This window comes from Bacillus rossius, chromosome 11, assembly GCF_032445375.1.
Source record: "Bacillus rossius redtenbacheri isolate Brsri chromosome 11, Brsri_v3, whole genome shotgun sequence".
NCBI classification, from domain to species: Eukaryota; Metazoa; Arthropoda; class Insecta; order Phasmatodea; family Bacillidae; genus Bacillus; species Bacillus rossius.
In genome coordinates, this window is record NC_086338.1 from 13310877 (window position 1) to 13337238 (window position 26362).

A 26362-nucleotide genomic window follows, 5' to 3' on the forward strand; every position below is an offset into this window, starting at 1 on the left:
ATAACTACCACGAGTATCTATCCACGTTCGACCACATGAGAAACACACTGAAGAAAAATTATGAATATATTCAACACATTTCAGTTTGGGTGTTTACTAAAGTGACGTCTGTCGGGGAGTCTTCGTCCCTCGATATCCCTGGACGCTGGAAAGAGGTATCTGGCGAGGTTCGGAAACAGCACTGCCGGGCCTCAGGCCTTGGCCCTCGGGAAGGACCACTGACAGTCTGACGCAACCGGGCGTGGAAGGCCGGAGCAGGCGGAGTACCTGGAGTACCCGTGGGGCCGACCCCATCAGACCAGTTCACGGGGCAGCTACCGTGCTAGCTCCCGGGCTGACAGACCGCACATGCAGGCAGGGGTGCGGGACGACCATTGTTGATACCGGTGCGTGTTTATATAGTGTTTTGTTTCTTGTATCGCGTCGATTTTAACCATGGGTTTTAACTGTTTAAGTAGATATTTTTAGATATGTTACGCATGGACCAGTGATTGCCGTTCGGAACACAATAGATTAAATTAATCATTATGCTAATAAGATTTTTTTATGATTATTGGAATTTTTTAATATTTTTGTCAAAGTAGCTGGTTTTCTCTATGGTGATAAAGATAATCAACAAGATGGCCGTCTCTGGTTGACAATCAGGTGATTGACACACGTGTCCTCTAGGATGTGAAAAAAAAAACTTATGTGTCGACAGCACTCTCTAGCAGATGAACGAGAATTCAAGATGGTGGAATCCAAGATGGTGAAATCCAAGTTGGCTACCGTATGGTCAATATTTCGGGAATAAAATATGCATTTGTATGTCATTTCGTTTAGCGTGATTGTTTGTAAAAAGCTGCTATTTTAGGTAGATTTCGATGAAGTAGGTACTAACTATTGGAACCGTTACCATGGTGCGACTTCCGAAAAAAAATTTATATAGTTTTTTTTTTCACTGTCCGTAGACCCCAAAACCATCGTCAACTCAAACATATCGATAGGCAATGAGTCATGCGTGCATTCCTACTATTAAAGGTTTGCGGACTTTCAGACATCACCCATATGTGTACTGTCATTATGTGCAGAGTACTCTTAACCTATGGACTTCTCTGAACAGCAATAGGTTTTAAAATACAGTCAATATAAAAACACCTCAATACTTTGTTCACTGGATTGATTTATCTTAAAGGTGTTTGACACCTATAAGCTTTTTAAGTGATGTTATCTTATTGTTATTAGAAAAAAAAGAACTCTGGTAAAATTTCGTTTGTAAACTAGCTATGATATTCAAATATTCATCAAAAACGACTAAAAAAATATATTTAGGTATATTTCCCTTATAAGGGATAATTTATGATTTTACTTTAATTTTATTTATTCACACCACTTTTGTCTTATAAATAATTTTAATTGTTTTCAAGTTAACAGTAGCATTTATTTAAGGTAAAATTTAAACTGTGTTACTCATTCAGTTATTTTTTTAGGAACACCCTATGTGATAAAAATGTGACTTTGTCATAAATAATAACAGAAATATTTTATACATTTTTATGTATACATATTTTTTCGTAAATAAATAATATTACTCAAGTGTACATGAACGAAAAACAATATCCTGATAAATTCAAACTTTTAAACTGTCTAGCACGAAACAACATCAAAAGTAACCTTCAATTAAAATTAATTATATTAGATTAAACAACAAAATAAAATCATAATGTAACCAGCAAAACAAATAATATATCTTACATTTAAATTACAATATTTTTCATTGTTACAAATTTGCCCAATTTTACGAATACATCTATAACAGTTAATTTTAATATTTAAATAGCGTGAGAGTTTCTTACAACTAATATCACATAGTCAGTGTATTGAATTATATAAAAAAAAATACATTAATAGTTCAATATATTATCCAAAACAGCAAAAGAAATTTTAATTATTATATTATAAAATATTTATCAAAAAAAACAATCGTTTTGTTTATTAAGTATTGGTTTTATCAAAAATAAAAATACAGTTTAATGAGGCTGTCTTTATACAAAAATGACATATTACTTTGAATCTGTTAATGTTATCGATAGTAACTGCAACACTAAGCGGTCGCGCACAAAGGAACGTTATCGACGCTCGCCTGAGAGTACGGGTCGTAGGAAAGGTTGCCGCGGTGCCTCCGCTTGTAGTACACGAAGCCCAGGACGAGCAGGACGGCCGCGAAGAGCACGCACTGCACGACGAGCACGCTCACGACGGCCGACGCCGTGGCTTCGTGCGGGCTCTGGTAGGCCCGGAACTGCTGCTTCATCGTGGCCGGGTCCGGCTGCGCGGGAGCAGCCATGCCTGCCAGGTCCTCCGGGTCTGACAGCGAGCTGTCGTACCGGTACGAGCGGCAGCTGAAGTCCTCCACGCGGCCGGTCGTCCTGCGCGAGCCGGCGGTGCCGGAGCAGTCCAAGGACTCCAGCCGGTACAAGGGCCTGTCCGCCAGCGCGCCAGGACCTGCGCACCGGCCGCTGAAGGTGATGTTCGCGCTGTTGACCCAGGACCACGCGTCCTGCAGCGCGCAGTCGCACAGTAGAGGGTTGTCGTACAGGTCCAGGTGGGTGAGGCGCTTCAACGGGCTGAACGAGGCCTTGCTGAAGTACTGCAGGTTGTTTCTGTGCAGCAGCACAGACTCCAGCGAGGGCAGCTGCTCGAATATCTTGGGTGGCAGGTAACTAATGTGGCAGCTGGAGAGGTACAAGTTCTCGATGCTGGAAGATATAAGAAGAGACTCGTTAGTGGGCAGGTTCAGGTACCCATTGCTGTCCAGACTGACAGTGATCAGCCTCTTGTTGTCCAGGAAGGATTCTGGGTGGATGCAGCGAAGATGGTTACCAGCGAGGGACAGTGTCACAAGACTTACTAGGTATTTGAAGTTATCTGGCACTAAAGTATGGATTCTGTTGCGACTCAGGTCCAGAAATACCAGATTTCCGAGATCTTCGAAGCAATGCTCATCCAACTGGGTTATTTGGTTACTGGAGAGCATTAAATGCTGGAGTTTCTTCAGCCCTCTAAATGTATCAGTTTCTAATTCTTTAATGGTGTTGTTAATTAGAGACAAACTTGTTAGGTTTACAGTGTAAACAAAAGCATCTCTTTGTATAAACCCTATATTGTTGTTGTCCATGCTAAGTGACTCAAGTCTTCCTAGTCCAAAGAATGTATCTTTATCAATCTTTCTCATCATATTATAGTCCATGATTAATGTTGTTAGACTCGCCAAACTTTCAAATGATCCGGCTTCTATGCGGTTTATTCTGTTCTTCGTTAAGGTAAGTGTCATCAAACTGGTCAAGCCCAAAAAAGTGTTGTTTTTTATTTCCTCTATCTTGTTATAGCTAAGAAACATGCGCGTCAGGTTTGTAAGTCCAAGAAAAGTGTTATCCTCCAAGTTAACTATTTGGTTTGAGTCTAAGTCCAGCCAATTCAAACTTGACAGGTTGGAGAATGATCCCTTTTGAATTTCTCCTATATTGTTCTTCTCCAAGTCAAGCCAGGTCAAACTCTCCAAACTATTAAACATTTTTGGTGTAATAGCAGTTAACTTGTTGTTACTTAAGTACACATACGCCAGATTGGGTAGGTTGTTAAAAGAACCGCTCTCTATGTAACGAATGTTGCAGTTATGCATTTCTAATCGAAATAGCCTTTTCAGCCCCGAGAAGGACTTCTCTGGAATTTTGGAGAAGTTGTTGTGGGACATTTCAATCATGTACACGTTTTCGGGAAAGTTGGTGGGGACCATCTGCAGGCTAGTTTTGACACAGTCTACAAACTGGAAGGTGAACCCTTTGCACTGGCACTCCTCAGGGCATAATACTGCGCCTGGGATAAGCCATGCCGTCGCCAACCTCGCCACGAAGACTACGAGGCAGCAAGTTCCCAGGAAACAGCTCGCCATCTGTGTCAGCAAAACAACATACAATCAAAATTATAGAAACAACATTCTTAGCTGCAAAACTAGCAAATTTTGTATGAATAACCAGTATGATAAATAACGAAAAGTTAATATTTTATTGAAAATAATAATTTTTTAATGTTACTGATATTACTTTTAGCAAAATAGTTATAATTTAACATGACACAGTTGTTTTTTTTTTTTTACATTATTTGATTAAGATGAAAGAAACTTTAATCTTTAGGCGGGCACCAACCACCTGTTTACTTAGTGCTCATAAGTTTTAATTATACTGGGACTTGTGATCGAACTCGCGACGTATATCACATGACCACAAATGTTCATATCCTAAGAAGCATCATCTAATAACCTAACCGAAACACACGAGGGATCTAATCAATGTGAAGCCGTGAAATATAAATGCAGTTTTATTATGACAGAAACAAATAAACTAATTGAAATCTTTGGGAAAATATGCAACTCCGTGATTTAGGGCCCCATTAATTTTTCAAATCATAATTGTCACGGATATTTTTCTTTAGTCAAATGAAAACATAGAGTGCTATTTTAATATTTGAAATCAATGCTTAACTTGTAAGTATTTAAGAGCTGAGGAGACTTTTAGGTTTTGAATTACATAGAAACAAACATGGTTGGTTGAATTTGGAACGAAAATGCATCTCAAAAAATTCATATCTAATTAAATTTATTTCATTTTTTTCTGTTGACAATCAAATGGTAGCTAATGATTCTAAGATAATTGTTAATTTATTTCTTTATATCTAGCATATATCTAGCAAATTATTTTCAACTAATTTTAGTAACGCAAACAATATTTTAAAAATTATAAAGCTTTCGTTAAACGGGATTTCAATTTGTATTATTTTTAAAATTTTCTTATACAGTAAATAGTTTGTGTAGACCTATGATTGTTTCACGAAAATCCTTTTTACTAAGTTTTCCCGAAATTATTTTTTAAAAATTCTACTGAAAAAGGTTCAACTAAAGTAAAACTATACTAGTTATTCAAAAACCAACAAAAAGTTTATAAACCTCATGTCAAAATTTACCGAATTTTTAGGTAACACTTAATTTTACTATCATGAAATTTCATTTAATTTAATACTATAAGTTTTTATCAGATTTTTTCAGTATTACTCAATAAGAGTCTAAGTAATGTTCTGTGGTTTCCAAACCATCACTGCATTAAAAAATAAAATCTTTGTATTAAGTTTAAATAAAAATTATTTGAAATCGTTTCATTACAAAATATTTGTTTATTAATAAAACGTTAAACATATTTTACACGAATCAACATTAAAGTTAATAAAAATAGGTGTCAAATTCCATATTTTACTTAAAAGAAGAATTATTTTAGATCCATTCTAAACTTTGAAAAAAATATCTAATATAAAATTAAAATATAAATAGGAAATGTTTTTGTAGAATAATTTTTTCTGCTATTCTTATTTTGTGATTGATTATAGAGTTTATTATTTCGTACGTTTTGTAAATTTCTATATTTAAAAAAAATTGACCAATAGTAAAACAAATATATAGAAGCAGAAACAGCCTCAATAACTTGTGAAATTGATTCCAAATATTTTCAGCTAGATGATCGCGAAATAGGGGCACACCTACACACAGGCAAGAAAGTGATCCTTCGTTCAGCAGGGGTAGAACTGATGGAATATTCGCTGCACAAGTCTATGTTCCTCATGTTGGACTTATAGACCCGCGCCCTTGGCCCCAGCGAGCTGAGCTGCGGAGGCCGGTTGTAGCGAGGCGTGTACCTGTGACGGGATAGTTGCCCACGTGTCTAGGAGAACTCTTCTGGGGCTACCAGGCCGCTCCTCATGCGGCCTGTTGTCGGCGCTGAAGGAGGTTGCTGGACGGTAGCCGAGACAGACGCCTCCTGACGCACACACGGCCGCACCAAACAGGAACTTGCAAAAATCAATTTCAAACCATTGTGTAGAAGTGCGCCTTAATACGCGTCACCCTGAACAGTTCAATAACAATATCACTACAACGTGGGACGACACGAACATCTCTGTATATTTATTCTTTCGAGTGTCTTAGTTAAAAATACCCGAGGTTTGGTAAGTATAGTTCTCACTATTCTCTGCAACCACGAATGTGGCTTGTCGCAATGGAAGCACTCTTAAGGCCAGCGCTGTGCACCGAAAATGTTCCGTTTATGATAACACCATTATTTATAATATGTTAAGTAAATTCATGGTCAATTCAGGTAAATGGTCGTACAACTAATTTAAAGACCTTAAACAATACCAGACTGCAAAGAGCAATCATATTTATTGACCAATAACAAAGGTAAATAACAATGGTTAACCAAAAATATTTCAAACGGATTGAAATTTAAAGCTAAGTTGTGCTTTTGTTGCGTAAAAATATACATTTTTTCAAAACAATTTTACTTTCAGTAAAGTTTTAGATCATGGTGTTTCAGGAATTGTGTTTAAGTACGGCCTAAGCCCTCATTTACATAAAAAAGTTAATTGGATTTAATGGTTACTGGTTATAATTTATAGTATTAAAGTTAAACATTTTCTGAAATTAGGCCCCATGATGTAATGAGAAAGGAGGTCAAACCAATTACTGGTGCCTCCTGGAATGAGAGCCAGATATACCTATATATATCGCAATAATAAATATTTTCCTCTGTTGGTTATTTTGTCTTCTTTATTAGACTTAAAAATGCCAAAGTGTAAATATATATATATTTTTTAAATTCTGCATATTTTAAGTTTGTTTTACTGAAACTGAATGTTTAATTTAAAAGGTTTAAGAATATGAATACAAACAAATAACTGGCTGAAAAAATAATTTTATTTGTATGAAGTATATGTAAGACATTATTTAACAACTGCCAAATATATTCAGTTATATTGGAGGCCGTGTGGGATAGCCTACGGAAATGACCTCTATATTTTACAGAAGTACTTGGGATACCAACAAATTTGAGTTGTTAAGATCCATAAATGCTGAATATGAAAGGATCATAATGATTACACGTAGTACGTTAGTTATTATATGTTTTGATGTTGTGCGTGAATCATTTATACTAGACTTCAGAAGACCAAATTCCTTTAAAAACAGTTCAAGAATGAAGCCATTTCTTCTAATTAACAATAAAATGCATGAAACTGTTATTGTTATAATGGTAATGCCTTTTTTGGCTCTTGTCTACGTAATTACTAAGTGATGAGTTAAAGGGTCTCAAGAGGGGGCCGTGAGATGAATGTACACCAGCTCAGAGCCTCGTGCGTAGAGGTGCAGCTGCTCTGATGTACCAGGCAATATCAACCTTAGCGACCCCGCTCGGCTAGACCTCCAGCTGAAGGCAGCTCCCAGTCTGGCTTTACGAGACTATTTGTTGTGCTCTACATCTTCTCGACATGGACATTAGTCTGTAGCACTCGACGACAAGGTCAGGGATGTTGAGGCAAGAACCGGAAGTGACCTATTTTTAGAGGCGCGAGAGTTTACTGGACGACCATCAACCGCTACAAACACTAAACAGTAAAGTGATCGAGTCATGCGCAAACTATTCCAAAGAACGATGGGTCTCCCAATTTTGGGAAATCGTCAACTCAACTATGGACACGACATGTACACTCTGTATCACAGTGCTTACGTTCTCTTAACTTTATTGATCTCCATTAAAAGTATAGGCTCAACTCAAGTGTGGCAGATACGTGTATGAACGGCCAAAGTTATTCCGATCTCTCAGTTTGTAGGTTTTTATTAGAAACCAAAACTTTCTGTTTGCGGGGAAATAAGTGTTTATAAAGTGAAACTCAAAAGAATTAAAGACGGAGTGGCAACGCCAGGAGTGATACCTGCGGCTCCATGTTACTGTATCCTGCACGGACACCACATCTGGCCAGGACACAGGTCAGTTCGACATATTAACAGCTTGTAATTAATTCATTTCGTGGGTGGTGGTGGCTAATGGCTGATTCTGATTGGTGGAGCGAGTTCACCGAGGGCCGAGTCTCGCATCGAAATGATAGCTTTCTTGAGCAAGGGCGTGTGTACCCGTGCTTACCTACGGAAGTATACTCTCACTCTACTCAATATACATGACCCTCCCCGTGAGTACGCCATTGCAACGCCTTGAATAAAAACACTTTATCGAACTTTTTAAAATCAACAATTTAAACAAAAAAAATAGAAATAAGATTAAAGGAATAAATTCTGGAGTCAACAGTTTTTAAGTTTTAAGAATATTTACCTTTTACTCTTTAAAAGGAAGAACTCATTTAAAATATCAAAAAATTAGCACATAAGAAGTATATAATTCGCATTATTTCATTCCTAACTTTATCGAAAAAGCAATGTTATCAGCAACACACCATTGCAGTAAAAAAAAGAATGAAATATAACATATTTATATGCTGTAAATAAATAAAATTCTTCGCATGGGTTAGTAAAGGTAGAAAAATGCTAATTTAATTTAAACTAATATATTTTGGAAAGATGGCTTTGAGATGCTCAAGGACCTCGTCTGAAGCATTAAAGCATGAACTTTCACTGTCTTAGGCCTTTGCATCTCCACATTACGCGAATTACATACAATCTTACTCTCTGGTTCATTACTATAGATATCGCCTACATTTTTTAGAAACATAATATTCATAACAAAAATATGTTCCCACTGTTAAATCATTTTGGGAGTGTTTATTGTTTAAAAATGTACTCTCTCTAATTAATTCTAATCTTAGTTACTTAATAATGTTGGCCTATTTCGGTTTCACATAAAATTTGTAATTTAATAAAAAAATTTGAATGGTTAATGATAACACTTTCGTACGTTTATAAACTTGATCTAAACACAGTTCGGAATGTAACCCGCAGGTCCAAATATATTATTAGTCGTAATTTAAATTAACCTAATGCGAATACCGTGTGAAAATACCGCATCATCAGTCAACGCCAGCAGTTAATGAGTGTTCTGCTCCGTCATCTCACGTTTTTATTTGTTTACGGGTTACGAGTCCATAACAGTAAAGTGTAGTCGTAAATGTCTCAATAGGTAAATGCGCCAAGGTTTTACTGAGATTGTTTGTGATAAACTAACGCTAAATCTTGAGACGCGCTGTATATTAGTGTGATCCTAAGATGTATGTGACAAAGCCTTATTTCATTCAGTTCCAGCTTATGTAATATCATGTAAATGGATGAAAACACTTTCAAAATTGAATGCGTATATCATGGAAAGGGGAAATAAAATACAAGCAATCTGTCTTGAAGCCTGGTTACTCACGATATGTTAAGTTATTGCTTTTCATACCAATATTCCTCATCTAGGATAATGTAATTGTTATGTTTCACTGTATAAGCATATCATTTTGTGTTCTTCGGAAATATTTATCAGCAGATGCTACTTTGTATCATCAATTTGTAATATGTCATGAAATTATTTAATTTAAGTTTTATATCCCAACATAATGTTCATTTTCTAGGTTTGCTTCCATCACGTCATTCTTTATATACTTTTTCGTAGAAAGCAGCGATACGATAAAAATAAAATAAAAATTATACAAGGAAGATGAAGCCGATGCTTAAGCCGGCTTGAATAGTCAAGCAGGATTTTTATGTGTTAAATTTTTAATGAAACCGTTAAAACTTATCTTTAAGCTCAAACAGATATTACCACAGCACTTTTATATGTATTTATAAATAAATATAGTTTAAAAAACTAAAGAAACATGCTTTTAAAGATTATCAAACTAAAAAGTAAAAAATAATTTTAAAATTTAATTTATGACAATAGTATATAAGCAATACTAGTATAAATGAGAAAAAAGCATGGGGCGCTTAATATACAAAAAATATGGCACAAAGCGCCTCAAGCCATATTTTTTGTATATTAAGCGCCCCATGCTTTTTTTCTGATTTATACTAGTATTGCTTATATACTATTGTCATAAATTAAATTTTAAAATTATTTTTTACTTTTTAGTTTGATAATCTTTAAAAGCATGTTTCTTTAGTTTTTTAAACTATATTTATTTTTAACTTTTTAGTTTGATATTCTTTAAAAGCATGTTTTTTTTTGTTTTTTAAACTATATTTATTTTTAACTTTTTAGTTTGATATTCTTTAAAAGCATGTTTTTTTAGTTTTTTAAACTATATTTATGTATAATTATCATAGGGAAATGAGTTACCGACACTACTATTACCATCTGAGATAACTATTTGGAGTTGCAACGTCACAAAGAAATGGTAAAGTCTCTCCGAATCATTTACAGTTAGATGTATGGATATAATCTTAGAATTTACCGGAAAAAAAAAAACATATTTTTTTTTCGGCGTGGTTAAGCAAGCTGAAAGGCTAGCACAGAGGAAGGAACAATTGAAACTGGTAAAAGTATGTGCTTTGCAAGAAAAGAAAACTTAGTCGAAAGAGTTACAGACGGACAGACAAACATACAGGTGAAGCTAATATAAAGCATGTAAAAAACAACTAAATGTCATTGTTTCTGACAATGTTAAATCTACTGTTAAGAGCCAAAAAGTCAGTTTTAACAATAACTTTAATTGAAATTAAATTATCCGCACAGGAAACTAAATAAGTAAACTGGTTGGTAGAAAACTTTCTTTCCAAAACCAATTTAAAATTTAACCTGCTGCTTCGTGTAGCAAGGAGGGTTTCTTGTATGAGCGTAACCAAAAACTACTCTTTCTTTTATAATAGAATCACATTGTAGAGAGATTCCTTGTCTTTTGCAAATTTTTAAAATTAAAATGAATATATTACTTTGCTAGGGAGCATTTACCACATACGTATGTTGATAAAAATATATAATAGTTTGAATACCATTAAAACTTATTTTTTTTGGAAAATGGAATAGGTATAGGTACGTGGCGATAAAATAAACATGAATAATAATCGAAAGTAGTATACAAATGGGCATACTGGGACAGGCTCCAGGCGGTGGAGCCGGGAGCCGGTGTCCGCCATCTTGGATTGTGACGTCACGGCGGCCATCTTGGATGGTTGTGACCTTGACCTTTGACCTTGACCTTGACATTTTACCCTCAAAAATCGCCAAAATTGGCCAAAAATTGCCCAAAATTCCTCAAAATTCGCCCAAATATCCATTTCTATGGAAACAATTCTCAAAAAATTCCACAAACCAAAAATTAGGATTTCGAAAATCCTCAAAAGTCGTTTTGCCCTAGAAAGAACCCAAATTCCTAAAAACGGCTTAAGCATCCATGTCTAAAGCCTCCGGTAAGCCATTTCTAGGAATAAGGATACCATTACCGCCATCTTGGATAATGTCGTCACTGTTGCAATTTCAGTTACGGTCGCCATCTTTAAATTCTTTATTTATTATCCGATTTTAATGAAAAAAATTTTAAAATTTATAAAAAAATTTAATTAATAAAATTTTAATAAAAATTAATAAAAAACATACATTTACGACATGGAGCTCGGAGTCCTCAGTTCGAACCCGACGAGTGCGAAAAAATTAAAAATGGCGACCTATCCTTCCCCTGTGGTGGGTGCAGGTAGACTCGCCCCCACCACTTTTTTAATAGCATATATATCATCCGGCAGTATGACGTCACGTCCGCCATCTTGTCTTCGTTGCTGGAAACCATCATCATTGTATCGTCGGCTAGAGTGCGCTGATGCCATGTTAGTTTAATTCTTATCCGCCAGAGTGCAGTAATCATTTATTATTACTGTGACACCCGCCTTCTTGTCATTTGCCCGCTATCTTGAAAATCCGTAATTATTTAGCTAGAAATTCAGGAAATTTTTTAAAAATAATCAAAAAAAATAATCAATCGAATTAAATAATAAAAATCTTTAAAAAACACCGTTGCACTTTTCATTTCTACAGCCATCTTGAAAATCCGTAATTTCAATGCTAGAAATTCGGGAAAAAATCAAACATTCATAAAAAAATTCACTCTTTAAAGTAATGATTGATTCGAGACTTGGTTCGATCCCTGGGCGATACAAATAATCTTAATTTTTATTTAAAAATACCTAAAAAATGACAGGTTCGAAAATAAAACACCACATGTTCTTTGAAAAAATAAATTTTATTATTTAATTTATATTTTACTACAGGATAAAATGCGAAGGTTAGCAATCTTTCAAACATTTAGGTTCGCATAGGCGTGAAATGACTAATTCTTAGCTCCAATCGGTTTATACTAGACAGAGTCCAACCAGAACCTTTACAGACATAGTCCTCCTCTTCTTGACAGAGTTTCCGGATACCGTTGTTAACAGTTTGCTTGACATCGTTAGAACTGTAAATTACTGCAGCCGATGTCTTGAATGCACACTTCTTCACTTTATCATCGAACGGATACGGCTTTCCATATATACAGTCCAACCACAAGTTATATTTCAAAAGTCCGTTTGTTGCTACGTCATCAGTAAGTTGATTGATTATGTCCTGTCTGATATCATCAAGAAAATTACAAATGTCCTTCGACTCGCTTAACGTACTTGGATAATAGTAGTCTTTCAACGCTCCACGAAATGCAGACTGTGCCAAGTAGAAGCCATTATCGTTTACTTGTAATGCACCGAACACAGTCTCAGGTTTATTTTCATGTTCAGACGTCATAGCAATCGGTTGCTGCACATCTGTTATTTTGCTTGTACGCTCACGAGTCACCAATCTAAACCGAGGAGTCGATCTTTCTACAGGTAGTTCAGCAGTAAGCGCACAGACTTCACCTTTACATTTTTTCGCATGATGTCGCAAACTGTCAATTCGAGTAAACCATTTAAGGCACTCATCACTGCGAAACTTCATGCGAGAAGGATTCTTCTTGCATTTACTCCTCTCATGTCTTCGTGCATTATGGGAAAATGCGAACGACGTATCACAGTAGCTGAAAGGATACCGTGGTGATGAAGTCGAGCCTTTCAGACCTGTTCCAGATACTGGCGTTGCAACAGTAGTACCATTTCCAGGCATACTCTTATGAACATCAATACATCGTTGTTGTATAGAAACCTTTACTTTCTGCCGCACAGCAGCGCCTTTACATGTCTTCAAGTGCATTTTCATATTATCTTTTCTGGAAAACTGCTTATGACACTTCTTACAACCAAACATGTTGCGAGGAGGATTCTTAGCACATTCTCTCTTCTCGTGTCGACGAGCATTGCTGCTGTTTGAGAAAATCTTGTCGCAGTAACGACATCAATGTTCGTTAATTGATGTCGATTCGCCATCCATTGAAGTCTCCATCGAGGACGAAACACGTTCGACGAGTTTCCTGTACAGCCAGCACTACCGACATTAAAGTCTCTTCTGCTGGTGGTATCTCGACTGTTGAAGTCTCCTCCAGTGTTGACGACGACGTTGCTAACGGTATCTGTTCCACCATTGTCGTCGCTGAAGTCATGGTTCCCATAGTCGATGGTACAACCTCCATCGAGTTCGACGTTAAAGACGGTAAAGATGCCATCGAGGTCTGAAGAACAGGTAATTACGCGACTTATGCACCAGAAGAAACAAACTAGGCGATCCTAACACCACCGACGTCAGTAACAAACTGAGCGACCTGCTGTCTATGACTCGCTTATATACATGAACCGTAAGGAATAATACGCTAGTCAAATCAAGAATCATTTACAATAATACTAGAGTCAAATCTACAATTAAAAAAGAGGATCATATGATCGAAAAAAATTCGATGAGTTATGGTACATCCTCGTCTCATTAATTCGATCTCTCCAATATACGCTAGGCTCCAAGAGCTACAATTCGCGTCATCAGATCCATCTACATTTTGCTCCTATGCTTAAATTGACCATTAGCTTCAAGTGCTCCAACAGCTCCATCAGCTCCAACACGTAATGTACGCAATGTACGCGCAATACATGCAATTTATGTACAATAAATGTAATGATCACACAGTACACACAGGAAACGGAACGTACAACACACAGTACACACAGGAAACGGAACGTACACACAGTACACACAGGAAACGTAACGTACACACAGTACACAGAGGAAACGGAACGTACACACAGTACACACAGGAAACGGAACGTACACACAGTACACACAGGAAACGGAACGTACACACAGTACACACAGTACACACAGGAAACGGAATGTACACACAGTACACACAGGAAACGGAACGTACACACAGTACACACAGGAAACGGAACGTACACACAGTACACACAGGAAACGGAACGTACACACAGTACACACAGTACACACAGGAAACGGAATGTACACACAGTACACACAGGAAACGGAACGAACACACAGGAAACGGAATGATCACACATACAGTAGCGGAAACACAGGCTTAGTTGGAAATCAGAATACAAGATATAAAAACATTAAATTTTTACTTTCAATATTTAATTTATTTCTCAACATTACACAAATACAAGTAAAAGAAGCCATTATTGTATGAAGCCAGCTTTCCTCAGTTCTTTGAGTATGAAGGATATTTCTTTGATGCACGAATAGTTTCCTGCACAAAGCGAGCCATGTAGAAGTCTTAGCCGGTCAACCAATATGTTTGGATCTTTCCATGATGTGTAATCAATATCTTCTACCACGATCTTACTTGCTTGTTTATTATACATACTTTTAATATCACAATCGTCCCAGTGATCATAATAAGCATTATCAGATTTATTTATTATAACACGTCGTTTCCATCGTTTCGGTCCCAGGACACCGCCACATTCTTCGATCTTGTCAGCTTTAGGTGCTTCATCACAATCTATACCTTTGTCAACAGCCTCAAATTCACTGTAACAATCACTGTAGAAGACATCCTCTTCACCCAGATTACCGTATGAATTCGATATCGATGATGTCGAAGTGTCTTCATCGTCTTCTTGCTTCCTTTTTAGGAGTCCATCATTTTTACAAAGAATGGAGGATCTACTGAATATAGGCTTGAATGTATTCTCACTTTTCACGGTGTTGACACTTCCATTAGTTTCAGTCTTCCTGAAGTCATCAGCATCCTTCAATTTATGTTCTTCGTCACGATCGGGTGAGCTAATACCATCACGCTCAGGACAAGGAAAATTATCGTCGTAATGCAGATCACTCTTCTTTAGTCTAGTGGATCCATCGATGTCCTCTATGCCGTAAGTAGGCTTGGCTTTACATGTTATATCATGTCTGTTTAAGCTGTAAATTCGTGTTATCAACCTGCTACACCGAATACAGCTTAACATTTTGCGTAGTGGGTTTTTAGCACAATCATTCCTCTCATGACGTCTAGCATTCCTTCTCATGACAAAATCCTTGCCACAGTATCTACAGCGGATTACTTCCGATTCAGCTGCAGATAACAAACCATGATCCATTATAGCTTCTGTGACTAATGTTAGATACAAACTGACAGTTTTCCAATTGGAACCATTTTTAAACATAATTTTTTAAATATTTCATCAGCGAGAATTAAGTTATCTAATGCAAAGCAAATTGATGCAAGTAGTTCTGCTTGTCAACAACAGATGTCAACAAATTTTTGCTTGCAGCTAAATATTGTTTATTTTATGTGGGATGCGGGATGCTCACTAATGATCGCTAAAGAAGGATGGCTTCGCTAGACATCAAGGAGAAGGAAGTTCGTCCTTCGTGATAGTGTTTCTCTTCCGTCTTATCAGATATTTTTGGACTGAGTAATGTTTTTTATTTTTTGAAATCCACCTTATAGAAAAATGTTGTCAGTTATGATTTAGTACCAGAAATTAACAATTTATTTTAATCACAGGATAAAATGACATAACTCATTATGTAAAAAGTACTTCATGCGGAGATCAATTTCTCATCTGTAACCAGAAGCACTCGGAGAAAACCATCAGAGGTCTAGTCAGGAATAATTAGGAGCACACGGAGAACTACACCATAATATTGACAAGAGTAATCGGAAGCACACGCAGAAAACCACCATTATATTGACAAGAATAATAAGTAGCACACGTAGAAAACCATCAAAATATTGACAAGAATAATCAGGAGCACACTGAGAAAACCACCACAATATTGTCAAGAGTAATCGGAAGCACACGGAGAAAACCACCTCAAGTTTTCTTTAATGACATGAAATTACAGAAAAAATTAATAAAAAAATTAAAAAAACGAAAAAATACAAATAATTCTGGCTTGTACTAGAACTCTTACTTTGCACAACAATGAGAAGTTCACAAGCTAGCAGAATCCTTTGTATTTTATCGTTTATTTTAATCCGTATCCGTTCGATGATAAAGTGAAGAAGTGTGCATTCAAGACATCGGCTGTAGTAATTTACAGTTCTAACGATGTCAAGCAAACTGTTAACAACGGTATCTAGAAACTCTGTCAAGAAGAGGACTATGTCTGTAAAGGTTCTGGTTGGACTCTGTCTAGTATAAACCGACTGGAGCTATGAATTAGTCATTTCACGCCTATGCGGACCTAAATGTTTGTAAGATTGCTAACCTTCGCAGTTGATAGTTGATCCTGTTTTAAAATAGAAATTAAGTTATAAAATTTATTTTGTAAAAGAACTTGTGTTGTTTTATTTTCGAACCTGTCATTTTTTAGGTATTTTTACATAAAAATTAAGATTATTTGTATCGCCCAGGGATCGAACCAAGTCTCTAATCAATCATTACTTTAAAGAGTGAATTTTTTTATGAATTTTTGATTTTTTCCCGAATTTCTAGCATTGAAATTACGGATTTTCAAGATGGCTGTAGTTATAATTTCGTTATCTGATGTTATTGCAGTTTTCTATAATATGTAAAATTAAAATCGTTATTGGTGACGTAAAAACAACAGGTGTTTTCCTTCTAGTACGATTTAAAACAAGCCGATCTCAAAACTTTTCACTTTCGAAACGCAATTTTTATGACATAAGGAATAAGCATGTAAACATGGCTCGAGGAACAAAGGCGTAACTGGCCCACTCGGCATTCTTGTGGCGTGTTGTCGCGGGCTTTGCAGTTAGGTCACGTGGACTGGCCACAGCGCAGAGGATCGCCGGTTGGGAGGGGGGGGGATGCACTGTCCGGCGCCTGGATGACCCGACCCGCGACTGCTGATAGGCGCGGTTCAGAGATAACACGAGTCCACCTCGCAGTCCGACAGTAGCACTAGCCGCCACGCTGCCGCAAACACTTTGTTTTATTGCCTTCCGTATTTTGTTCACACTGCTTCCACTAGTGTTCATATTAAATAACACCGACGGAAAACTGTTTCATTGCATTATGAATAACTTTAAACTGTTTAACCTGATATCATGATTACAAATAATTAATTAAATCCTTAAACACAAACAATTGTTCTATACAAAGTTTTTTTTTGTCTCTAAATGACTGAAATGCCTTTAAGAATTTTCTCTGTTTATAGTGACGTCAAGTTTTGTCCAATTTCAAATCTTTTGTCTGTAGGAAATATATCTGCTATAAACATACTGTTGACAGCCATATTGCTAACCTAGTAATATGAAATTAAATTGCGGTGTCATAATTTCCCAAACCGTGTCATGTATTTAAACAAAACACACATTCAGCAAAATAAAAGAACACTCAGTACATACACTGGATACCTACACAGTACTAAAACTGGACACCCAGTACACACATTGTACCCACAGTACACACAGTGCATACATTGAACACACAGTACACACACTGGAAACACAGTACGTACACATGAGACACATTGGACACACAATATACACACCGGACCCACAGAACACATGACACACATTAGACACACGGTACACACAGGACACGAAATGGACACAGAGTACACACACTGGACACACAATACACACCCTGGACACACAGTATACTCAGTACACACACATTGGTCACACAGAACACACAATACACACAGTACACACATTGGACATGTAATTGACATGCATTGGACACACAGTACACGCAATAGACACAGAGTACACACAACACTCACATACAGGACACGCTTTTGACTAAAAGAAAGCACAATTGGAAGCACATTCAACGTAAAAGAAGCTCAATCAACGAAAAGAACTCACATTACGAAAATAATTCTACAAAAAGGAAGCAAATTCAACGGAAAGGGCAATCATTTGGACGAAAATCTGACTAAAAGGAAGCACATTTCACGAAACACGACGCGCATTTTAACGAAAGTTCGGCAAACAAGAAGCATTTTTTTACGAAAATGACGTACATTTCTCACGAACATTTCACTCAGTAGGATGCGATCGCCAATTTACGATAGGATATAATGCCTCCAGCAGTCTTTTGCTCCATCAGTCTTTGGCTCCAACAGTCTTTGGCTACAGCAGTCTTTGGCTCCAGCAGTCATTGGCTCCAGCTATTTGGCTACAAGGCTACACGGCTACGAAGCTACGAATCTGCCGGACTACAAAACTCTTAGGCTTCAACTGGCAACGAGGCTACACGTATACTAGGCTAAGAGACTATTTATACAAGTCTACGAAGCTACATGTCTACGATGCTACATGGCTCCTAACTGTCTTTGGCTCCATTCAGTGGCGAGACTTATTTATCTCTCATACACAATAACTTGCTGCAAAGTGGTCCCGATTTTTACCAACAGATGTCGTCACGTGTTGGGCTGAGGTAAAAAAAATGTATTTCTTTTTTGTGGAATGCGGGATGCTCACTAACGATCGCAAGAGAAGGAAGGCTTTGCTAGACACCAAGGAAAAGGAAGATCTTCCTTCATGATAGTGCTTCTCAGCTGTCTCAAAGCATTTAATTTGACTGAGTAAAGGATTTCTTTTTGTTTGAATTCCACATGATAAAAAATATTTTAAGTGATAATTTTGTTACAGAAAATCACAATTTCAATGAACCTTATAATAAAATTACGTGACTAATTAATTAAAATATATTTTTTTTGTGCCGAGATACATTTCTTAGAAATAACCAGAAGCTCTCACAGAATACATGCAGAAGTATTGACAGGAATAATAAGGAGCACATAATGAAGATCATTAATAACCAACCGAGGTTCGATATCGATAAAGTAACTTAACATTAGAAGAAAGAATTTTTTTTGGTAAAAAGTTGAAGATTTTTAATATTTTGGTTAAGGTAATGGTCAAGGTTTTGATATCAGCGGCTTATGGCGGCTTATCGTTGGGGAATTTAAGCCATTTTTAGGAAATCGGGTTCTTTTAAGGCAAAGTTCTTTTGAGGTTTTTTTCCGAAGTTTTGAATTTTTGAATAATAAAACGTAAAAATTTTCCCACAAAACGGGAATTTCTCCCTCAATACAGGGTATTATTTAGAAATGTTAAATGCCAGTTTTAGGAATTTTGAGGAAAATTGATACCAAAAATGGTGCCATGACGTCAAAATCCAAGATGAGAGTTGGGTCCACTGCCCACAGCCTGCAGCTGGTCCCAGGAGCCCCTTCCCTCTACTATTGCTAGATGTCAAAGTAAAAAAAGAATTTCTAATTTTATGATTTAATACAGTAAAATATTGCCTTTAATAAAACAGTTCTTTTAAATTGGAAGTGGTTCAGTAATTATAAATATGTTGTGATATAATTTTTTTTTGACATGTTATTGAAGTATGAACCTTTTGAATGAAAGTTTTTCACTGCTGTTTTTACCCTATTTCAAATATTTTTTCGTATACTTTACTAATGATGCCTTAGTAAAATAGAGTACTTTTTTGCTTGTGGTGACTTAATGCAATATGTTGCTTTCATTTTGAAGTAATTAATTCAGATTTTACGACAGTGTGAAATATAAGATTGGCAGAGTTTAATTATTCTAACTTATATTTATATATTTGTGACTATGTAACATGTATTGATAAAATTGTTTCATTAAACAATTTGATAATAAAGAATAAATAAGATAGCTGAATTTTTGTCCGATTATTTGCTACCCGAGTGTCGCTAAGGTCAAATAAGTTTTTTTTCTCACAAATCTGTTTGTTTATTTCATTTCTAAATTGTGTCATCTCTTATCTGCTTCAAACTTTATCCTTTTGGTTTACGAGCAAACTTTCTATCATATCTCTTTTCTCAAATACAGAGGAAACCAAAACATAAAAGCTTTAAAATATATTTACTTACTTGTAATATATTGCAAACAACTTGGACACCTGCAACCAAAACAGATTTAAGTGGTTCTTTTGTTGTTAAGTATTTTGGTTTAGTAAAAATAATCTGTGATACATTAAAAATTTAAACATAGAGTAACAGTGGAATAAGATTATGTTCTCCTCCCACAAGGACTTAAAATTTTAATTTTCTTCAAAGCAGTATTAAAGCTACGGATATCAACCTAAAACACAAAATTACTTTAAGTATTAACTGGTAGGAAATAATATGCTGTATCTTCTATATTAAAAAATGCATTGTATCGGTCGCCGATATTTAAGTGATTAAAACATTATATAAATATATTCTTAACAAAATGAGGTGTAAAATATTTTTAGATTGTTTTATACTTGTGTATTTCATTTGTAAATAACACGGTAAGTTTTATGCGTTTTTAAATCATAAGGTATTAAAATGACATGTTTTCCAGCCAATCGTTAAGTGGATTTACGATTTGGCAGAAGCCTATGATTTATAACCTTATGTAACTTATTGTAGCCTACGTGGCACTGAAGTCACAATAATTTGCAATTCACATCATCACAAACAGTCCATGACAGATAAAGAAAATTTGTCATGTGTTCAAAACCATTTATACTAAAACAATAATCGATCCGTGTACCTTATTTCCAATAAACAAAAAAAAAAAAAAAACTCTTATGTTCAGACCACACAACCAAAGGGCAGGGCTTAATTATAGCATTAAAATAACATAACAGTAAAACACATTATGATTTTCTTGGTATTTATGATTCAATGTTTTTATATATGAAAACATTTTCCTCTGTAGTAACATCACTTAATGTTTTTAGAAAGACATTGCTTGAATTCAGCGGGAATATTCAAGACTTTCTTCTACATGAAAAATGTTCTTCACCATGATTGATATTAATTATTTAAAGTTATTTTAATTATAAATTGTGAGCGAGTGTTTCAGTACTCGCCAATGATGTGAGAACATCTAACCTCGGTAACGAGCATATTCACGTGTTCTCATGTTGCATATAACATAAATCTGGGACACGAAATGTAATAGAATTATTTAAAATAATGCCGAGCGTGATAAATATATACGGAAGATGTTTTTTCGACTATATTATTTGACGTGAGTCACACGTAGTTTCTGCTCCTGCACTAGAATTCGCTGCCGGAGCAGTTACGTCGACTGTCGAATGATTCGTTTCGTGGAGCGAAAAATTAATTTATTAAATGAAACGGTTCCGATAAAAAAGAAAAATACTTGAAAAATTACTAAACCCCTGCTTTGGACCAGATCTTCGACAATGAAACTTATTAAAATACTTCATATCTTGTTTAATTCACAAAAAAAGTTATTACCATAACGTTTCCCTTAGTCGCTATGTCCCTGTGGCGCCATCCGCTACACATGATCGCACCGAGGTGACACATTTCCTTCCATACGACTTCCATTCCATTCACGAAATTACTTCTGCGAAATGCCGTATAGCGAGAGTTAACATGTTGACACATTAAAAAATAATGTGTAAATGCTAATTTCCTTACAAAAACACAAATTTAACATAAGGGACAACAAAAAGTAAAAACCATATTACAAAACAAAAACAGTACAGTTCTCGCAGTAAACAAGAGAAACTATTATTCAAATAGCTATCGAAAAAATTACAGAAATTAACGTAATCGCACCAAAATACGAAGTACATTTACAAACCTCAAATTAAGTGCCTTGTACAATAGTTAAAATATATTTATAATATATTTTGGCGTATTGTTTCCTTTTGTAGTTCCTAGTTTTTAGTACATTAATGTAATTATATAGGGAATAAATATTGGTTTTATTTAAATATGTAATTTTGTTTTTTTCTCTGTTATTTAATTTTGTTCACTAAAACATACATACATATATATATATATATATATATATATATATATATATATATATATATATTTAAAACGCTACTACACCAACATAACATTTTCAGTTTTAATACATAATGTTATACATGACTATGATATCTCAACGTTGCCCCAATGTGAATCTCTTATCATAAATAATTTTGATTGTTAATTAATATTATTTAATCAACTCAATTTTTATAGAAAAAATTAATGTTCAAGTCACCTTAAAAATGACAAACCTTTTAAATCTATTAATACATGTTATAATACATCATGCACTGATTTTTAAGATTACGTTTATTATTGTGAAGACATAATAACAAATTTTTATATTTTTATCAATACTTATAAGCTTTTTAACCTGAATATCATGCTAGACCAATCAAAAAAAATGCTCGTATTTGAAATAACTTAATAGGTTTTGTAATAACCTTTTTAACTTAAAACTACGATATTTATCATCATAATAACAAAATTTCTGTTTTAAGCATTGCTAACACTCTGTTATTAAATCTCAGATAACCAATAAGAACCAATCAGAATTAGAGAAAACATTTATTTATAACTAATATAATGTTTAAGCACGTCGAATCATCTGTTACATCAAATACAATATTGTATTATAAGATTTTATAAATTATTATGCAAAAAATATTAATACTTAAAATTATTATTGAAATTAGTAAAAATACATTTAATAAACGTAGATGATTTATTTTATAAAGATTATCAGCAGATAGATTTTTTGGTGTAAATGAAAGTTGTATATATTTTACCTAAAACATTTAAAACTAACTATTAAAAGAAAAGAAAAAAATTATTTCCCAATGCAAATAAGGATAGGAATTTTATTCAACCTTCTAAGTAAAAAAGTTGTATAGTTTTATTCTAGTTTCTTAATTTTATGCACTATGTCTATATAATAATAATATTTTTATGAAACTATAAGTTATATGTTTTGTTTAAAATGTTTAGTCTTTACATGTATGCTGTCGCTGGACTTGGAACTGAAGAAGCACTTAGAATGTAATAAACTGAATATAAGTAAAAAAAATCCCTTTCGGCACAGCCTACAGGCGAAGGTAGATTAAGAAGTACCTATTTCTGCTAGAAATATTTTGCAAAATTCTATAAACTCCTGGATAATTTTAAGATCTTAATGTACGTATATAACATATTGTATGTTTGCCAATATTCAAAAAAGATCGATTAAACATGTTCTCATACTCCATGCAGGGAAATTATTATGAATGTATTTAACTCAATGCATCCAGTATTGAATGTCGTAACAAATTTCATATTATGCCAACAAAGGTTGTTTTTCAATTATTTTTGACCTTTAAACACAATTTTTCATCGCTTTCACTTATACGCGGTCGTATAAATTTTATTTTTGGATAAAGATTTAAGGTAATATTAAGATGGTTAAAGATAAATTCGAAAGAATTTGATACTAATGAAGTTTAAAATTTTTAAAATTTTAACTTCTAGTTTTATGGTAATTGTTTATTTCATCAGAAAAAAGGGGGTTGTCTATAAAGTCGGTTTACGGACGATAATTTTACTACGTGATAACGTCATAAGAAAACATTGATGAAAAATTTCATACTTTTTAATTTTCAAAAAATTATTTACAATTTTTGCAAATTTAATTTAAATAATTAGTTTAAATATAATCATGAATAATTAGTTTAAAAAAAACCGCCTTAACCTGTTTGATATTATAGAAGATTTTCTCGCACGGTGGTTGGCCGGTTCTTGCACGTTCGGCTCAGGCGGATCGTGACAATTTTTCGTGCGTTCAGCCGGCATTCATCGATTTATAAGGCGTTATCACGTCAAAATGGTGTAGGAACTAAACAATAAATTATAATGGATTTGAAAGTATATTTATTTTAAAAAAGTAATGATTTTTTGGTCTTTCTACCCATTAATTCAATATAGTACTTTGGTAGAAATTTTTTATTTATTTTCTTATTTGAACTGCAGTTATTTTTTAAACACTTGCAGTAATGTTGGTATTATCAAAAATTGTTTCAGACAAAAGTTTTCGATAAAAATTATAAGATTTACTAACAATGTGAACGGATTTAATGGTATACCTACTAATGGAATAAATTAATTTATTTCTTCATTTTAACCTATCTTGATCCACCCCTTGCAGTAAGGTTGGCTGTACCAAAAAATTATTTCAGACAAACGTTTCTAAATATTTATAAAATCTACAAACAATTTGGACGGATTTGATAGTGTGCCTACAAGAGAGTTATATATATATATATATATATATATATATATATATATATATATTGTAATTCAGCTCTTGATTATATCACCCCTTGTATTAAAGGTTGGTCGTATAAAAATTATTAATGACGAATTTTGTATATAGCAATTTAAGGTTTTTCAATAAAACAGAATGGCTTTGATAGTGTAAATGTTACAGAAATTTTGAATTTTTTAAAAATTCTTCTATTTTTACCTCTTGAAACAATGGTACGTCTGAACTGAATTGATAGTGTTCCTACTAAGATATTTAGAATTTTCTTAAATTTTAGCCATATTTTTTCCAACCCCTTGGAGCAATGGTTCGTTTAACTAATAATTTTTGAGACAAGAATTTAAGATAAAAATTATAAGATTTACATGCAATCTGAACGTACTTGATGGTATGTCTACAAAATGAGTTATGATTATATTGTCCTTCAAACCATGTTTATTCTACTCCTTACAGTAATGGTTGGTCATATAAAAAATTATTTCAGACATAATTAATTGATAAAAAATATATATTTTTTATGAAACGTACATGGTACGTAATTTATGTTATTATCTATTTATATATCCTTTATTTTTTCAACCTCCTGGAACAATGGTTCGTCTTATCCAATAATTGTTCAGAAGAAAGTTTTAGATAATTAAAGAGTTTTACAAAAAAAATTTTAACGGATATGATAGGGTTCCCACTAAGAGAGTTATGATTTATTTTTATTTTACACCTACTTTTCAATCCCTTGTTAAGTTATAAGATAAACAAACAATATGTACGAATTCAATGTTATGCCTACAAAGGGAGTTTTTATTATTTATTTGTTATCCAACACTTGCTATTTCACCCCTTGCAGATATCGTGATTTTTTCAGAAATGTATTCAGACAAAAGATTTTGGTATTACTCCGTAGATTATAATATGTTCGAACGGATGTGACATTTACCACATTATGGACGTTAAAACGATTAATGTGTTTAAAAAAAAAAAAAAACTTTAAATATCTACAGAAATTTTTCACATCTAGATTTTATGTAGTAGTTTGAAAGTGAAATGTGAAAACATTTTCTGTCCTTAAAATTGAGGTATAAATAAACATATATGTATAATTATGTTTAAGATTGGTGTGGGGTCTAATGAACATGAAAGAAAAAAACTATATAAAAAATTTCCTGTTGTCACAACAAGGTAACGGCTACACTATCGGATATTTCTTTGAAATATATTTAATACAAGCGTAAATATAAAAAAAATAAACAACACAAATAAAAATTAACAGACCTAAACACACATGATTACTAACCCTTCCTGGACGAACAGCAGTATAGCCGGAGTGACAGTACAAGTCCAGTACAGCCACTGCGCAGCGAGGACTCCTACAGACTGCCGCGCTGCACAATCAGGCCTGTACTGCTGCTACCAGTGGAGGGGAGCTGAGCTACTGCCTGCGTCAACAGCCTGGCTCCCTGCACTCATCTCAGCCTCCTGCAGTATGGCGAGCAGTGTAGGTACATGACTATCACCTCGCAGCGAGGACTCCTACAGACTGCCGCGCTGCACAATCAGGCCTGTACTGCTGCTACCAGTGGAGGGGAGCTGAGCTACTGCCTGCGTCAACAGCCTGGCTCCCTGCACTCATCTCAGCCTCCTGCAGTATGGCGAGCAGTGTAGGTACATGACTATAACCTCGCAGCGAGGACTCCTACAGACTGCCGCGCTGCACAATCTGGCCTGTACTGCTGCTACCAGTGGAGGGGAGTTGTGGTACTGCCTGCGTCAACAGCCTGGCTCCCTGCACTCATCTCAGCCTCCTGCAGTATGGCGAGCAGTGTAGGTACATGACTATCACCTCGCAGCCAGGACTCCTACAGACTGCCGCGCTGCACAATCTGGCCTGTACTGCTGCTACCAGTGGAGGGGAGCTGAGCTACTGCCTGCGTCAACAGCCTGGCTCCCTGCACTCATCTCAGCCTCCTGCAGTATGGCGAGCAGTGTAGGTACATGACTATCACCTCGCAGCCAGGACTCCTACAGACTGCCGCGCTGCACAATCTGGCCTGTACTGCTGCTACCAGTGGAGGGGAGCTGAGCTACTGCCTGCGTCAACAGCCTGGCTCCCTGCACTCATCTCAGCCTCCTGCAGTATGGCGAGCAGTGTAGGTAC

At 35.1% G+C, this 26362-nt stretch overlaps 2 protein-coding genes across 3 annotated transcripts in view; one reads left to right on the forward strand and one right to left on the reverse strand.

Annotated features, from left to right (window-relative positions):
• LOC134536654 (ras-related and estrogen-regulated growth inhibitor) overlaps positions 1-26362 on the forward strand; it is a 325681-nt gene that overhangs the window by 56945 nt on the left and 242374 nt on the right. The window lies entirely within an intron of this gene.
• Positions 1966-25608, reverse strand: LOC134536643 (leucine-rich repeat-containing protein 15-like). 2 transcript variants are annotated; one of them, XM_063376446.1, is made up of 3 exons: positions 25502-25608; positions 5722-5874; positions 1966-3931 (listed from the first exon to the last, which is right to left on the reverse strand). In XM_063376446.1, exon 3 carries the CDS (start codon positions 3929-3931, stop codon positions 2084-2086), a length of 1848 nt encoding a protein of 615 aa, XP_063232516.1. In that variant the 5' UTR covers positions 5722-5874; positions 25502-25608; the 3' UTR covers positions 1966-2083. The 2 variants fall into 2 exon arrangements, with proteins under 2 accessions (XP_063232516.1, XP_063232517.1); XM_063376447.1 differs by having other exon boundaries at positions 5722-5843; positions 25502-25606.

Coding starts and splice junctions, on each gene's coding strand:
- LOC134536643 (XM_063376446.1), bottom strand. CDS start 3,931: ATGGCGAGCTGTTTCCTGGGAACTTGCTGCCTCGTAGTCTTCGTGGCG.